The following is a 16,238-nucleotide window of genomic DNA, read 5'->3' as shown; positions in this document are numbered from 1 at the left end:
ACCCAAACCTGCTCTTTCTACAGTCTTCCCTATTTCCATGTATGGCAACTCTATCTGAAAAACTTGGGTTTGGGGCCAGCAGGTGGCTTGGTGGTTAAGAGCACTGGACTCCCATGTGGCTGACCATGTTTTTAGTCCTGGACCTGGCGACTTGCTCTCTCTGTCCCTCTCTGGTCAAATTAAAATAAAGTTAAACAAAATAATTTGTGAGAGGTTTTTGCTATAGGGCATGTGAGCTCGCCAGAAAGACAAGACAGAAAGCAAGAAATCACCCCCCAAAGGGGATGGCCATGTCTTAATCCCTTCTCCTCTATTCTCTCAGGATCTTGGGCACGCACACACATGCACCCAACGTGAGTTTAAGCCACCGGGTCCGGGACTCAAACCGTGGTCGGCTACATGAGAGTCCAGTGACATAACCATTATTCCAACTGCTGGTCCCATTAAAATAATTCTTAAAAATAAATCTTAGGGTCATTCTTTCTCTCACCCCAGATCTAATCATAAGCAAATCCTATTGCCTTTATATTCAGAATATGTCCAGAATTCAGCTACTTCCTATGTGCGCTATTTATTCATCTAGCAAATTATTGTATTGACTGCCTAATTCTTTTTTCTGCTTTTTCTTTTTTACCTTATAATGTTCTCTTAATACCATTCTTATTAATATGCTCTTAATATGCCAGAGTTATCCTTTTAAAATGCAAGTCCCATCATATCCCTTCATAGCTGAAAGCCTTCCAGTAGCTTCTTACTTTATTAAAAAAAAAACTGAAATCATCTTTCACTCATGGCCTTTGAGACCCCCCACGGTCTGGCTCCCCAGTAGCTATCCAACCTCATCCCCTGTAATTCTCTGTTTTGCTCACTCCACTTCAGGACTTCGTACTGTCCTTGCTATTCCTTCTGCCTGAAATGATCTTCCCTTAATTCTCTCTAAGATTTGCCTCTTAATTCCTACGAGTCTCTGTTTAGATGCTATCGTGAGAGATCATTTTGTATAAAATAATCCTCCACCTAACATCATCTTGCCTTTCTCCCTAACTCTGCTTTGGTCTTTTCCATAATACTCATAATCATACACTATAGCTGATGTATTTATTTCACTCTTTCTCTGTTAGAATGTAAAAATATTTAAAACAGAGACATTGTATATCCTGGGCACCTAGAATGGTAGCTGATGTTCAGTAGACGCACATTATTTGCTGATTTAATGAATTAAAAAACATATTGAGGGCTTATTCCCCACCATGAGCTGAGCATACCCATGGTGGATTCTTAGTCCAGCAGGGAGAGGGCTTAGACTTCAGCCAGTGTGCTTCCACTGAGGGACATGAAGGAGACGCAACTGCAGTAAATACTACCAGTGCAACTGTATGATAGCATCCTTTAGTCATCTGACCTCTACCCAATGGGATATATTAAATTCTAAAATGGTGGGGGACCAGCAGGTGGCGTGGTGGTTAAGGCACAGGACACTCCCACATAGCCGACCACAGATCAAGTCTGGGCCCTGGTGGCTGGCTTTCTCTCTCTCTCTCTCTCTCTCTCTCTCTCTTTCTCTCAGTCTCTTTCTGGTCAAATTAAAATAAATAAATGAATAAATAAAATTAAATAAGTAAGTAATACTTTAGAGAAAGAAAAAAAAGATGACCAGATTCTAAGAACCATTCTAAATGAATGAATATGTTAGTTTCTTTCCTGTGCTGTCTGATTCCCCTGACTTTTCCTCTTAGTTTTTCTGCACAGAATCAGTAGATCCACACCCAATTTGGGCATCTCTGGTAATATCTGTATAGTACTTCAGTTCTTGATCTAAAAATAGTTTCAACTACCCTTAATCAAAGGGCAAGGCATCAGTTAAATGTTTCCTCATGTTTTTTTTACTTCCTTAAATGTCATTTCCAAAACAAAAAAAGAAAGAAAGAAAATAAACAAAATGTCATTTCCACAGGTCTCCCAAAGTCCATAGTTTATGGTGGTATATATTCCATTTGGTCCTCCTCTATACCATTCTTGATTCTTTTTCTTTTTTTTTTTTTTTGGAGAGGTTTTTGCTATAGGGCGCGTGCGTTTGCCAGACAAAGAGACAGAGAGACAGGAAGCGAGAAATCACCCCAGGGGGCATGGCCATGCCACAGTCCCTTCTCCTTTCTCCTCTTGAGATTTTAGGCACGCACACAAAGGCACCTGGCGTGAGTTTAAGCCACCAGGTCCGGGACTCGAACCGTGGTTGACTACATGGGAGTCCAGCGACATAGCCATTACGCTAACTGCTGGTCCCCTCTATACCATTCTTAAGAATTCAGCCTACTGGGACCAGCAGAAAGCGTAATGGTTATGTTGCTGGACTCCCACGTTGTTGACCATGGTTCAAGTCCTGGACCTGACAGCTTAAACTCATGTCGGGCACATGTGCATACATGCAGAAGATCCCAAAAGGAGAATGGAGGAGAAGGGATTGCAGCATGTTCCCCCCCCCAACTCTGGGAGTGATTTCATGTCTTTCTGTCTCTCTGTCTTTCCCACAATTGAATGTGCCCTATAGCAAAAATCCTCTTAAAAAAAAAAGAAAGGTAGCATGGTGGTTAAGGAGCTGAATTCTCACATGGCCAACCACAGTTCAAGTCCCATACCCAGCAATTTGACAATGACAACAAATAAATAAATAAATAAATAATGTTTTAGAAGAGTTATTTATTTCATTTTATTTATTATTATTATTTTAAATTTGACCGGAGAGAGATACAAAGAGAGAGGGAGAAGGAAAGTGAGAAAGCAAGCTGCTGGGTCTGGAACTTGAACCGCAGTCAGCCACATGGGAATCCAGTACCTCAGCTACCACACCACCTGCCAGCCCCAATAAATAAATAAATTAAAAAAAAAAAAAAAAGAATTCAGCTTTATCTGCAGTTTTGGTTTCCCTGCATCCCTTTTCCTGAAGAGAAATGACATGGTAAAACTTCAGTGAGAAAACAAGTTAATCTTCTATCAACATCAGTTCTTCTTTTGGGTAGAACAACATTGTGAACTTGGAGATATCAGTGTGATAAAGGTACCAGAGTATACAGGCCTTTGGTCCTTTTACTTCTTTTAATATGCATTTCATGAAAGTCCTTAGTCTGATAAAGGTCATGCTGTGAGTGAAACAAGGTAAGTATTGGCCAGAGCAATTGCCTAGCTGCTTCCCTCTCCCTCTGACCTCTGTGGAAGCAGAATACCACTGCCCCTCCTCTCTTCCATGTGGTTCAGGGTCCTGGGAAAAGTTGGTCTTCTGTAGAAGGAGGAAGGTAACCATAGCTCTCTGTAGAAAGGTTCTTCCCATACTGGGTACAGACACACTAAAAACCTATAAAGGAGGAGGCAACACAACAAATCCCCAGACAGGTAACAAAGCGTTCTCATTGTCCTGATACTATTCTTCTGCCCACCCTGCCACCTTGAAGAAGATCTATCATATCGTTGTATTTGCTGCACTTTTTTTTCTTTCCCCAGACTCCTTATCCAGACCAAGACGAACAGTGTTCACTAGAGCCATTGAGGGCCGTGAATTACATTGGCAGGACAGCCACCTACAGCGAATAATCAGCAGTGACATATATACAGCTCCTGCCTGCCAACGGGAAAGTGAAAGACTACTTTTTAATTCTCAAGGCCAGCCACTCTGGCTTGGTAAGTCCAGCCCTCCTCTACTCTGAGAATTTCAGAATCCAACCTGACCTCATGCCTGGCTTGAACGAGCCATCTGCAGAGGCACCAGCTACAGCAGTTACACTTTGGACAGTCTTCACACAGGTCTTTTGGGACCTTTACTTATAAACTCAGAATATTTATGTGAAGCCTAAGCTATTTACATGTATACTCAGCTGAGACACAGTAACCTCAAATAGGAATTTGTGTCCTGTCCTCTAAGTTTTGGGAGGAAATAGAGTTAATACATCTTTAAAAGTACTGACTAAGCCATTAGACATCACATCACAGGCTCTCTCAGTCAATAGTTACTGAGCAACGTTATGTTCTATCTGAAATGATATGTTTTTCTAAAAAAGCACTATGTTTGACATTTAAATAACCCTGTACTAATAGTAACTAAAACACAGTCTGCATTTGTCATCAAGCTGTCTTCTCCTCACTTCCCTCCCTTCCTTCTGAACTGGATATTGCTGTTCCATTGTGAGTTAAACCCTCCTCTGAAATAGTTTTCTGATTGCCTATTAATCAGCCTGCTTTTTACTTTTTCTAAAGATGGCTACTCCAAAATAGACATTCTTTTTGAAATATTTGTTTTCTGAGTCTTAGAACAATGGCAATTACATTTCCACTGTCTTCTCCCAATTTCCTACCTCCATCCTTCACCTTGTACTTTTGTCTCTGAGGATCTTGCTGAGTCTGGTTAGATACATCCCTGTCTCTCTCTAAATAGCCTTGGTCAACTCACTGTGGTTTACCACCTGAAGTTCCCTGTAATCATCATTTCCTCTCCTATAAACACATCTAAAACATAAACCAAGCCAGCATGTGAAAAAATAAATGCCTCATTAATAAAGATGCAAACTTAAATAACATTTTAAAAAAACATGTTTTGATTGTCAAGTGGTTAGAATTTTTGTTTTGTTTTGTTTCTAGGTTTTTGCCGAAGGGTGTGTCCATTTGCTAGAGAGAGAGAGACAGGCAGACATAGAGAGGGAAAGCAAGGAATCACCCCTCAGGGGGATGGTCATACTGAAATCCCTTCTCCTCCATTCTCATCTTGGGATTTGTGGATACACACACATGTGCTGGGTGAGAGTTTCAAGCCACCACCAGGTCCAGGTCCAGGACTTGAACCTTCATCAGCCACCTAGGAGTCCAGCACCTTAACCACCATACTATCTTCTGGCCCTGTATTTAGGGATTTTTCTTTTAGGAGAGAGATTTTTGCTACAGGCCACACGTATTTGCCAGAGACAGACAGACAGAAAGCGAAAAATTACCCCCAAGGAGGGATGATCACACCGCAATCCCTTCTCCTCTATTCTCCTTTCAGGATTTTGGTCACACACACACACCCATATACCTGGCATGAGTTTTAAGTCACTGGGTCTGGGGACTTGAACTGTGGTCAACTATGTAGGAGTCTAGCAACCTAACTATCATGCCATCTTCTGGTCCCATGGTTAGGGATTTTTTAAATATAGATAATTAGTTTCTGGTGGAAGAGTTGCAGGGAGATAGTATTCTCTAGTAAGAATGTAAGTGTTGGGGGGGGCGGAAGGTGGCGTTTTGGTTAAGGGCACTGGACTCCCACATGGCCGACCTCAGTTTGAGTCCCAGACCTGACAGCTTGCTTTCTTGCTTTCTCTCTGTCCCTCTCTGGTCAAATTAAAAATAGGTGAATAAATACAGTTAAATAAAATAATTATTAAAAAAAAAAAAGAATTTAAGTGTTGGTTCTGCCTATATGGCTAAACAGAAAAACCCAATCAGGGCAGTATATCCCCTGCCCAAGGTAATGTAGGTAAGAATTAATGGGAGATGTCTAGCTGATTAAGCCACACTTGACATAGACAATGAGAAATCAGTGGGCCCAGTCACATTTGATAGAGCCAGTGAGATGAGAACAGTCTGTGGGCCCAGCCAATGATCAACCAACACGACCTAGATTAAAAAATCATAAACTTCAGGACCAGCAAGTGGCATAGTAGTTAAGGCACTGGACTCACGTGGCCCACTGTGGTTCGAGTCCCAACCTCGTAGTTTGAAACTCACGCCAGGCACATGTGCATGCATGCCCAAAATCCCAAGAGGAGAAAGGATTGTGGCATAGCCATCCCACCCCCCGGGGGGGGAGGGGATTTCATGCTTTCTGTCTGTCTCTGTCTCTCCAGTGAGTGTGCACACCCTATAGCAAAAAAATCTCTCAAAAAAAATTAAAAATTAAAACCTTGCAGAAAGCAACTAGTCACCCTTTCTGTATCCGTCCAAGCCCACTTCTACCTCTCAGGAGTGTACTTTCACTTTTACTAAGTAAGCTACCTTTTCCTTTAAAAAAAAAATGTAAATGCTGGGCCAGCAGGTATCATAGACGTTAAAGTGGCTCAATCCCACATGGCCACTGCACAGTTTGAGTCCTGGGCCTAGCAGCTTTTGGTACTTTGAAAGAAATTTAAATTAAGTTTTAAGAAAAGAGGCTAGGCTTGCTTTTTCACTTCCTCCTCTCTGTCTCTCTCTCACTCTTTCGCTCTGTCCCTCTCTGGCCAAATTAAAACAAATAAATAAATAAAGTTAAAAACAATAATAATAAAAGAAAAATTAAAAAAAAAAAAAAAAAAAAGGAATGAAAGATTATAAATGCTGATCGCCTTTGTGAAGGGTATTTCAGCAGAAACTATCAAAAGCCTTTAAAATACATTCATACTGGGACCAGCAGATGGCATGATGATTATGTTACTGGACTCTCATGTGGCTGACCATGGTTCAAGTCCCAGACCCGGCAGCTTGAAACTCATGCTGGGTGTGTGTGCATGTGTACCCCAAATCCCAAGAAGAAAATGGGAGAGAAGGGACTGCAGTGTGGCCATTCCCCCAGGGTATAATTTCTCGCTTTCTGTCTCTCTCTCTCTCTCCAGCAAGCGCACATTCAGTATAGCAGAAATCTCTCTTTAAAAAAAAAGAATGCATTCATACTTGGGCTGACTCTGTGGCCTGGTGTTTAAGGGTACTGGATCCCATATGACCGACCAAGACTTTATGGTTCAGATCCTTCCCCAGGGACTTGAAAAACCCTTGGGGGACCAGCAGATTATGTAATGGCTATGTTGCTGGACTCTGATGTAGTCAACCATGGTTCAAGTCCCAGACCCAGTGGCTTAAACTCACGCCGGGCATGTGAGCATGCATGCCCAAGATCCTGAGAGAAGAATGGAGGAGAAGGGATTGCGGTGTGGCTGTCCATCCTGGAGAGTAATTCCTCACTTTCTGTTTCTGTCTCTCCTTATGTCTCCAGTGAGTCCACGCACCCTATAGTAAAAATATCTCTTTAAAATAATAGTAATAGGGGGATCAACAGTTAGCGTAATGGCTATGTCACTGGACTCCCATGTAGTTGACCATGGTTCGAGTCCCAGACCTGGTGGCTCAAACTCACGCTGGGCACATGTGCGTGTGTGCCTAAGATCCCGAGAGGAGAATGGAGGAGAAGGGATTGTGGCGTGGCCATCCCCCCTGGGGGGTGATTTCTCACTTTCCATTTCTCTGTCTTTCTGGCAAGCGCAAAGAAAAAAAAAAAAAAAAAAAAATAGTAATAGGGCCCGGCAGGCGGTGTGGTGGTTAAGGGCCCTGGACTCCAACATGACCAACCATTGTTTGAGTCCCGGACTTGGCGGCTTGCTTTCTCACTTCCCCTCTCTTTCTCTCTTTCACTATCTCTCTCTGGTCAAATTTAAATAAATAAATAAAGTTAAATAAAATATTTCTTTTAAAAAAAATTTTTTAGAGGTTTTTTTGCTATAGAGCGGTACACTCGCCAGAAAGAGAGAGACAGAGAGACAGAAAGCAAGAAATCACCCCCCAGGGGGGTTGGCTATGCTGCAATCCCTTCTCCTCCGTTCTCTTGGAATCTTGGGCGCGCACACACACGCTCCTGGTGTGAGTTTAAGCCACCAGGTCCAAGACTCCAACTATGGTCGACTACATGGGAAACCAGTGACATAGCCATTATGCCAACTGCTGGTCCCTAAAAATTATTAATATTAATAATAATAAGTAAGTGAACAAGGCTTTCCCCCTTTAGGCAATTAGTTGCTACCTTAACTGAGTTCCCATAGGACATGTTCACAAAGAGTACTATATTTTATTATCCTAGTTGCGTATTCCTTTCTCCATTATACCACCATCCTGACGCTGCATAGTAGCTTTTTCAAGGACGTACCTGTGACTTATTCAGCTTTTTGTGTCCTTAAAGATAAGAACACCAGGGGAACCAGCAGTTAGCGTAATGGCTATGTCGCTGGATTCCCACGTAGTCGACCGCAGTTCGTGTCCCGGACCCGGTGGCTTAAAACTCACGCCGGGCACGTGTGCGTGCATGCCCAAGATTCCGAGAGGAGAATGGAGGAGAAGGGATTGCGGCGTGACCATCCCCCCTGGGGGGTGATTTCTCGCTTTCTGTCTCTATGTCTCTGTCTGTCTGGCGAGCGCACGCGCCCTACAGTGAAAATCTCTCCAAAAAAAAAAAAAAAAGATAAGAACACCATTCCTTATACAGTGGATGTCAAGTTGAATTCGAGAACTGGATTGAACACAGACTTCCTTTATCAAGCATGAATTTTCCAGACTTGAAATTTTAACTTGACAAAAATGCTTTCTTCTTATCTTGTAGAGCATGTTCCTACAGCCTGTGCCCGGGTCGATGCCCTGCGTTCCCATGGTTATCCAAAAGAGGCTCTCAGACTCACGGTGGCGATTATTAATACTCTGCGGTTGCAGCAGCAGCGACAGCTGGAAATCTACAAACATCAGAAGAAAGGTATAGTGATTTGGAGCCTTCTGACCCCCATAGGCCTAAGGCTGATGATTCCTCGGGGAATATAGAGCCCAGAACTTAGTTTTCATTAAGTGTCATGGTGTGGCAGGGGCTAGGAAATCCCAGGCCATTATTTTGATGAATCTCAGTTTTCTCATCTGTAAAATGAGAACAATTTTGTCTGCCTGCCTCCCTCATAGAGCCCACTAAGTTGGAAGCCTCACTAAGAGCTGATATAAGAAGACTTTTTAAAAACTATAAAGCCATATTTCTGTATATACTACCACTGAGCAACGTAAACGCAGACCACATGACTGATGAGTTTGTGACCAGTCCTATCATGCAAGGCAAGACAAAAGAAAACTTTGTTTGACTATCAGTATCAAGGCCTGAATGATAGAGACCCCGGTAGGAAAAGAGAGGAGTGTGTATCTATCACGCTCTAAAATTTTGACCTGCTTGTTTCCAGAACTGTTGCAGAGAGGAACTACAACCATCACAAATCTGGAAGGCTGGGTAGGCCATCCCCTGGATCCCATTGGCTGCCTATTTCAAACTTTGACTGAGGCCTGCCGCCTGAGTGATGATGGCTATCTGGAAGTGTCAGGTATAAGGACTAGCCCAAAGCAAGCCAGGACTGTGTTTGGCAACCTGCTCCTTCCTGCCAGATTCTGTTCTACCCCTCTTACAGCCTTTTCCTCCCCTTACCCCCTCTTACCATAACCTCTTAATCCCTGAGCTATTTCCTTGGACTTTCTCCCTGTCTCATCTCTTTACTACCCTGTGTTCGGGCCCTGCCCTTCTATCCCATTTTACCTTTCCAGCCTTCCTGTTCTTTTCACTTCCCTACTGCGAGTGCCTAAAGAGTGTAGTCTCAGTGGAATAAGAAGGGCTAGAAGTCGGAGGCTGGAACTTCAGGGCAGTCTGGATGTGGGAGAAAACATCCATCAAGAATGTGTGTATCCCTGTCCGTTGCTGTTACTGTCTGGGGTTTTTTGAACTTACTCCCTCATGCTGCTTTTGGACCAATTTTACAGTGGGACAAGAGGGACTAATCTAATAGTCTCAAAGTAGCCAGGACTAGACAGGGACACACATGATTCTTCTTTCCTTTATGCGATCACTATATTTAATACATCACTACATTGTATACATAAATCTACTTTAGTATATTTAGTACACTACATTACCATTTATTTATGAGTATTTCTTTACTAGAACTACTTTAAGTAGTTCTAAACTTAAAGTAGTTAACTACTTTCTTTTTAAATACTTTTTAAATTTTTTTAAAAGACTGTTTAATCTTATTTATCCATTCATTCATTTATTTTAATTTGACCAGAGAAAGACAGACATACAGAGAGAAGGAAAGTGAGTAGGTAAGCCACCAGGTCCGGGACTAAAACCATGGTCGGCCATGTGGGAATGTCCAGTGCCTTAACCACCATGCCACCTGCTGGCCCCAAGAATTATTTTCTTTAACTTTATTTACTTATTTTAATTGGACCAGAAAGGGACAGAGTGAGTGAATGAGTGATAGAGAGAAAGAGAGAGAGAGAGAGAAAGTGAAAAAGCAAGCCATCAGGTCTGGGGCTTGAACTGCGGTCGGCCACATGGGCGTCCAGCTCTTTTAGTACCATGCCACCTGCTGGCCCCAGTAGTTAACTACTTTAAGTGTCTTTTAAGTAGTCAGCTACTTTAAAGCAGAAATTATGATTTACCTATCTTTATGGTCCTAGCATTTAGTGAAATACTTACTGTTTAATAGTCTTCTAGAAATACTAGATAGATGAAGAATAAAATGAAAGAAACTAGACTCTGACTTTTTTTGAGAGGTTTTTGCTATAGGGTGTGTGCGCTCGCCAGACAGACAGAGACAGAGAGACAGAAAGCGAGAAATCACACCCCCCCAAGGGGGATGGCCACACAGCAATCTCTTCTCCTCCTTTCTCCTCTCAGGATCTTGGGCACACACGCACATGTGCCCAGCATGAGTTTAAGCCACCTGGTCTGGGACTTGAACTACGTTCGACTACATGGGAGCCCAGCGACATAGCCATTACACTAACTGCTGGTCCCAGACTCTGACTTTTTTATATTTAGAGAGATTTTTGTTATAGGTCACGTGTGCTTGCTGGAGAGGCAGAGACAGAGAGACAGAAAGCGAGAAATTACTCCCCAGGGGATGGCCATACTATAATTTCTTCTTCTGCATTCTCCTCTTGGAATTTTGGGCATGTACACACATGTGCCTGGCATGAGTTTAAAACCGCTGGGTCCAGGACTCAAACCACAGTTGACTACATGGGAGTCCAACAATGTAACCATTACACCATCTGCTGGTCTCAGAACTCTGACTTTTAAACCTGTGTTCTCTTCCTGAAATTGTGAATCCAATAGTGGGGCATGTACAATAATAATGTAGAAGTTGCAAGAGTTGATTAAAGTAAGAGTTTAATTGGAAAGATACAAATTCCTCTGGGTAGCTTCAAGCCAAGCTAGGGGTATCCTTACCTTCCATCTCATGTTTGCAAAGGTAACCATCATCTTCAGTCCTTTTACCTGTACAGTGACGTTTACATATTGAAAGCCCGAAATCACGTTTGTTCATTTATCACTCAGTTTTTCTCATATGTCAGGCCCTGGAAGTACCTAGCATGATAAGACGGTCTCATCCCATAAAGGTGTTCACATTCTAGTGAAAGAGACAGACACAAAAACAGGCAATTATAACATTATATAATGTGCTAGCGAAAGATAAATATAAGATTTTATGCTTTGCCAACTGGCCTTGCCAGTTTATATAGTAGGAAAAAGGGTAGAAATCTCTGTAACTCTTTGTAACCTTTTTTTCTATATATTTTCCTTACTGCTCTGGGGTTCTGACTCAGCTTTTCTGTGTTAATTATTGACCAAGTTATACCAAGTTATGAGAAAGAGAGGGGCAAAAGAATCCACTGGCCTGACCTAAAAAACCTGTATCATGTTGCCCTCAGATATGAATGAAAGCAGAATCCCTGTGTATCAGCATGTGCCTGTGGCCGCAGGCTGCTCAAACAGCAGTGAGTCCTACCTATCACTGGCTTTGGAAGTTGCTCTGATGGGCATGGGTCAACAGAGGGTGATGCCTGAAGGCCTCTACGCACAGGACAAGGTGTGCCGTAATGAGGAACAGCTCCTGAGTCAACTCCAGGAGCTGCAGCTGGATGATGAGCTAGTGCAAACACTGCGGAAACAGTGCATCTTACTGCTGGAAGGTCAGTAGAGAAGAGGTGGTGATTACAGTGTCTTTGGCTTGTGACCCTGGGCTCCCCTCTCTAACAGCATAAGTACAGGAATGTTTATGACATTGACGTGTAATGACGTTTCCCATGGCTAGCAAACATGCATAGAATCTTAGAGCTCTCGAGTCCAGGCTGGCAAATGGAAGCATACAGATAAATAACTGGCTGGCTTATCTTGTTCCTGCAGGAGGCCCCTTTAGTGGTCTGGGAGAAGTCATTCACCGAGAGAGTGTTCCCATGCATACCTTTGCCAAGTATTTGTTCTCAGCGTTGCTGCCTCATGACCCAGACCTATCCTACAAATTAGCCTTACGTGCCATGAGGTGGGTAACCCTTTCCCAGCCTAGTTGCCTCCACCAAAGCAGAAGTCTCTAATGATCTTTTCCTTTGCTTACCCCATTTTCCTCTCTTTACCGCTTGTGCTGTTGGACCTGTCTCCAAGCCTGTCTTAAAATGGCTCAGGTGTTTTCATGTGATCCAGGATTTCTATCTGAGATTCCTTATTGGTGACCCACTTGGCTTCCTGGCTAAACTCATGGTGGATTGTCTGAGGAAGCCCTGAGATATTAATACATAGGGAGTACCCAAGACCTTTTGTCCTGTCCTGGGGCCAATTAAGCAGCCTGAGAAGAGGTTTGAGCCCTTCTATCACTCATCTGAGTCATGGTTCCCAGGCCGAGGTCCCCAGAGGATTCTAGGGAAGTAGGGATAAGTATATTTGCTCCAAGACTTGAGGACAGTGAGCTATAAGCATCTTGTTTTCTAACTAAAACAGGATCTTAGATTAAGCAGAAGACTGCTGGAATGCAGCACACTATACAAAAGAATTTTAGTAGGATGGTAATACTAAGAGAACTCTTTAGCTACAATGGAAAATTCTTAGGTATGTTTAACTGGATGGACAGTATAAGAACTTTTTAAAATAACATTATGGTTCTTGAAATGCCTGTCAAATCCATTTGCAATGGGGACTATTTAGCTTGAGTTCTACAGGTGCCCACTCACTCACCTCACAGAGAGTATAATACCACCTGTTTTAAAACCTTAAAAGTGCTTGGCCAGCTGATGGCATCATGGTTAAGGTGGCTGGATTCCACATGGCTTGAATGTGCAGTTCGAGTCCTGGACCTGACAGCTTGAAAAACAGGCTGGGTTGTATGTACATGCCCAAAATCCTGAGAAAAGAATGGAGAAACAGGAATTGCGGTGTGGCCATCCCCTAAAGGATGCTTTCTCACTTTCCTTCTCTCTCTGGCAAGTGCCCTATAGCAAAGTTTAAAAAAAAAAAAAAAAAAAACTAAAAAATACTTTGAAGTTCTTAGTTAATCCCCTCCTCCCTGGTTCATCCTTAATCCGTAGCAAAGAGCAAGCTTCTCTAAGGTGGCTCAGAATGACCAGGATCAGGATGGTGTCTGATGACTTTTCCTGGGTCTTCTAGGTTACCCGTTCTAGAAAACTCAGCTTCTACAGGCGACAGTTCCCACCCTCACCATATGGTGTCTGTGGTGCCCAGCCGCTATCCTCGTTGGTTCACGCTTGGACACTTGGAATCACAGCAGTGTGAACTGGCCTCCACCATGTTGACTGCCGCTAAAGGTGAGCATAGATAGACCATAGGCTCTGGCATCCCCACTGTGCCTGCCTAACCATGGCCTGGCAAAGACTTGGCCTGCAGATTACTGAAGAAGAAGCACTATTTGTTCTTCGTAAACATTTAGAGTGATAGGGATTCTCTAAGCCAAAACTTTGCTAGTTACTAACTGTATACATAGTATATAGACTTAAATGATCTTTAAGTTAATTTTTAAGTATAATCTTCCATATGATAAAAATCATTTCACTTTTCCAAGCCTCAGTTTCAAAATCTATAAAAATGGCATCATTGTCAGTGACCTGTCATCCTCCTCAGTCCCTTGGAAGATCTAATGAAGTAATGACTAAGACAGACTACAAGGGTGGCACTGTATCCTAGTAGTTAAGAGAGCTGGATCTTGGGGCCAGCAGATGGCATGGTGGTTAAAGGCAATGGGCTGCCATATGGATGACTGTGGTTTGAGTCCTGGACCTGGTGGCTTTCTCTCTCAATCTCTCTCTCCCTCTCTCTCTCTTGCTCTGTTCCTCTCTGGTCAAATTAAAATAAATAAATAAATAAATAAATAAAGTTAAATAAAATAATTCTTTGGGAAAAAAAGAGAGAGCTGGATCTCAAATCGCTGACCATGGTTTGAATTCTACCTCAGCAACCTGAAAACTATGCCAGGCGCATATGCATGCGTGCCTGAAATTCCGGCAGGATAGAAGAATGGAAGAGATGAGATTGTGGTGTGACTAACCCCATTGGGGGAAGTGGTACTTTCACCCTCTCTCTCTGTTTCTCTCTCTGAATTAAAAAAGAAGAAAATAGAGCTGTATAACTCTTTATAGATCACGCCAGGCGCATGTGCATGCGTGCCCAAGATCCCGAGAGGAGAATGGAGGAGAAGGGATTGCAGCGTGACCATCCCCCCGGGGGATGATTTCTCACTTTCTGTCTCTATGTCTCTTATCTGTCTGGCAAGCGCACGCACCCTATAGCAAAAACCTCTCCAAAAAAAGAAAAAAAACAAAAAAAACATCCCAAGTACATGTGCATGTGTACCCAAAATCTTGACAAGAGAAACTGAGAAGGGATCACAGTGTAACCATGCCCCATTTGGGAAGAAGGGGTGTTTCCCCTGTCTCTTGTTCTCTTTGTTTCTCTCTCTATCCCTGGTGAACACATACATCCTCTGATAATTTTAAAAGAAAAAACTACATAACTTTTCATTGGAAAAAAACACACCAATTACAGAAAAAAAAAAAAAAGACAAAGATAAATCAATATAAAAATCAAACAAAGGAAGGCTGGCTCCATGGCCTAAGGAAGCCAGATCCCACATGGCTGTCCAGGATTCAAATCCTGGACCTAGCAGCTTGAAAAACATGCTGGTATTTTGTATCCAAAATCTGACAGGATACAGACATAGAGAAAGGATTGTGGCATGACTGTACCCCCATTGAGGGGTGTTTCTTTCCCTCTCTTTGTCATTCTGGCAAGTGCACATACCCTCTGCTAATTAAAAAATAAATAAAAATGGGACCAGCAGGTGGCATGGCAGTTAAGATGCTGGACACTCCCACATGGCCGACCATGGTTTGAGTCCTGGACCTGGTGGCTTGCTTTTTCACTTCCTCTCTCTCTCTCTTTCTCTTATCAAATTAAAAAATAAACAAATGAATAAGTAAAACTTAATACATAGTTCTTTAAAAAAATAATTAAAAAATAAAAATTAAAAAACTGGAACAAAGGATATAGTCAGTTCACAGAAATGGAGATATAAAGACTTTTGAACAATTATAATGCTTGGTTTCACTTGAGAAATACAATTAAAATTACTCTGAAATAACATTACCCATCTAATTGGTAAATATAAATAAATTTAATAATAAGCATCTGTGCGAGGGGTCAGGAGTGGAGGTAGCCCAGTAAGGAGTACCCATTTCCAAGCAGGATAAGGAAGATGACTGTAGATCCAAGGAACTCAGTGAACCTCAAGCATAAGAAACATGATGAATCATACCCAGAACATCATAAGTGCTTACAATAAATAATCAAGAGGGGCTGGTGGTTGGTGTGGTGGTTAAGGGCACTGGACTCCCACATGGCTGACTGCAGTTCGAGTCCCAGACCTGGTGGCTTACTTTCTCTCTCTCTGTCCCTCTCTGATCGAACTTAAAAATAAATTAATTAATCAAATAAAATAATATTTTTTATTTAACTTTATTTTAATTTAAACTAGGATAAAAAAGGTACATTATAATATAAGAGCAGCAAGTGGAGGGGTGGTTAAGGCTCTGGACTCCCACATGGTCAACTGTGGTTCGTGTCTTGGACCTGGCTGCTTGTTTTCTTACTTTCCCTCTCTCTCTCTTTCTGCTAAGTGCATATGCCCTATAGTAAAATTAAAATTATAATAATTAAATAAATAATCCTTGGGGAAGAGGGAGGTACATTACAAGGAACTAGCACGTGGCAAAGTGATTATGGCACTAGACTCCCACAGCCTAGATCTGGTTCAAGTCCCAGGCCTGATGTCTTGAAAATTACACCAGGCACATATGCTTGCAGGCCCAAATCCTGAGAGAATGGAGGAGAAGGGATTGCACCATGGCCATCCCCCTAGGGAGTAATTTCTCACTTTCCCTCTCACTGTCTTTCTCTGGAGAGTACTTGCACCCTATAAGTACAGATTTTTTTTTTAATTTATTCATTTTCTACATTAATTCACTATACACCATCACAATACACAAATGAATTTTCCATCCAAAATACACTGTGCATTGGCTCAATCAAGCACATCAACATACATGTTCTCAGCAAAATAATTTTCCAATTCTTATGTCCTGCATACCTTGCCTTTTGTTTTGCCATC

General features: G+C 42.3%; 1 protein-coding gene across 1 annotated transcript in view; it reads left to right on the top strand.

Annotated features, from left to right (window-relative positions):
* ZSWIM5 (zinc finger SWIM-type containing 5) overlaps positions 1-16,238 on the top strand; it is a gene marked incomplete in the record, with an annotated part of 174,855 nt that overhangs the window by 142,098 nt on the left and 16,519 nt on the right. Inside the window, 6 exon segments of the mRNA XM_027773921.1 lie at positions 3,496-3,672; positions 8,360-8,506; positions 8,973-9,110; positions 11,500-11,760; positions 11,975-12,110; positions 13,226-13,383. Coding sequence (XP_027629722.1) covers positions 3,496-3,672; positions 8,360-8,506; positions 8,973-9,110; positions 11,500-11,760; positions 11,975-12,110; positions 13,226-13,383 — 1,017 coding nt within the window.

Source organism: Tupaia chinensis, unplaced genomic scaffold (genome assembly GCF_000334495.1).
Source record: "Tupaia chinensis unplaced genomic scaffold, TupChi_1.0 Scaffold000387_1, whole genome shotgun sequence".
Classification (NCBI taxonomy): domain Eukaryota; kingdom Metazoa; phylum Chordata; class Mammalia; order Scandentia; family Tupaiidae; genus Tupaia; species Tupaia belangeri.
Note: the sequence above shows the minus strand (reverse complement) of the source record. Positions and strands in the feature narration are given on the sequence as shown.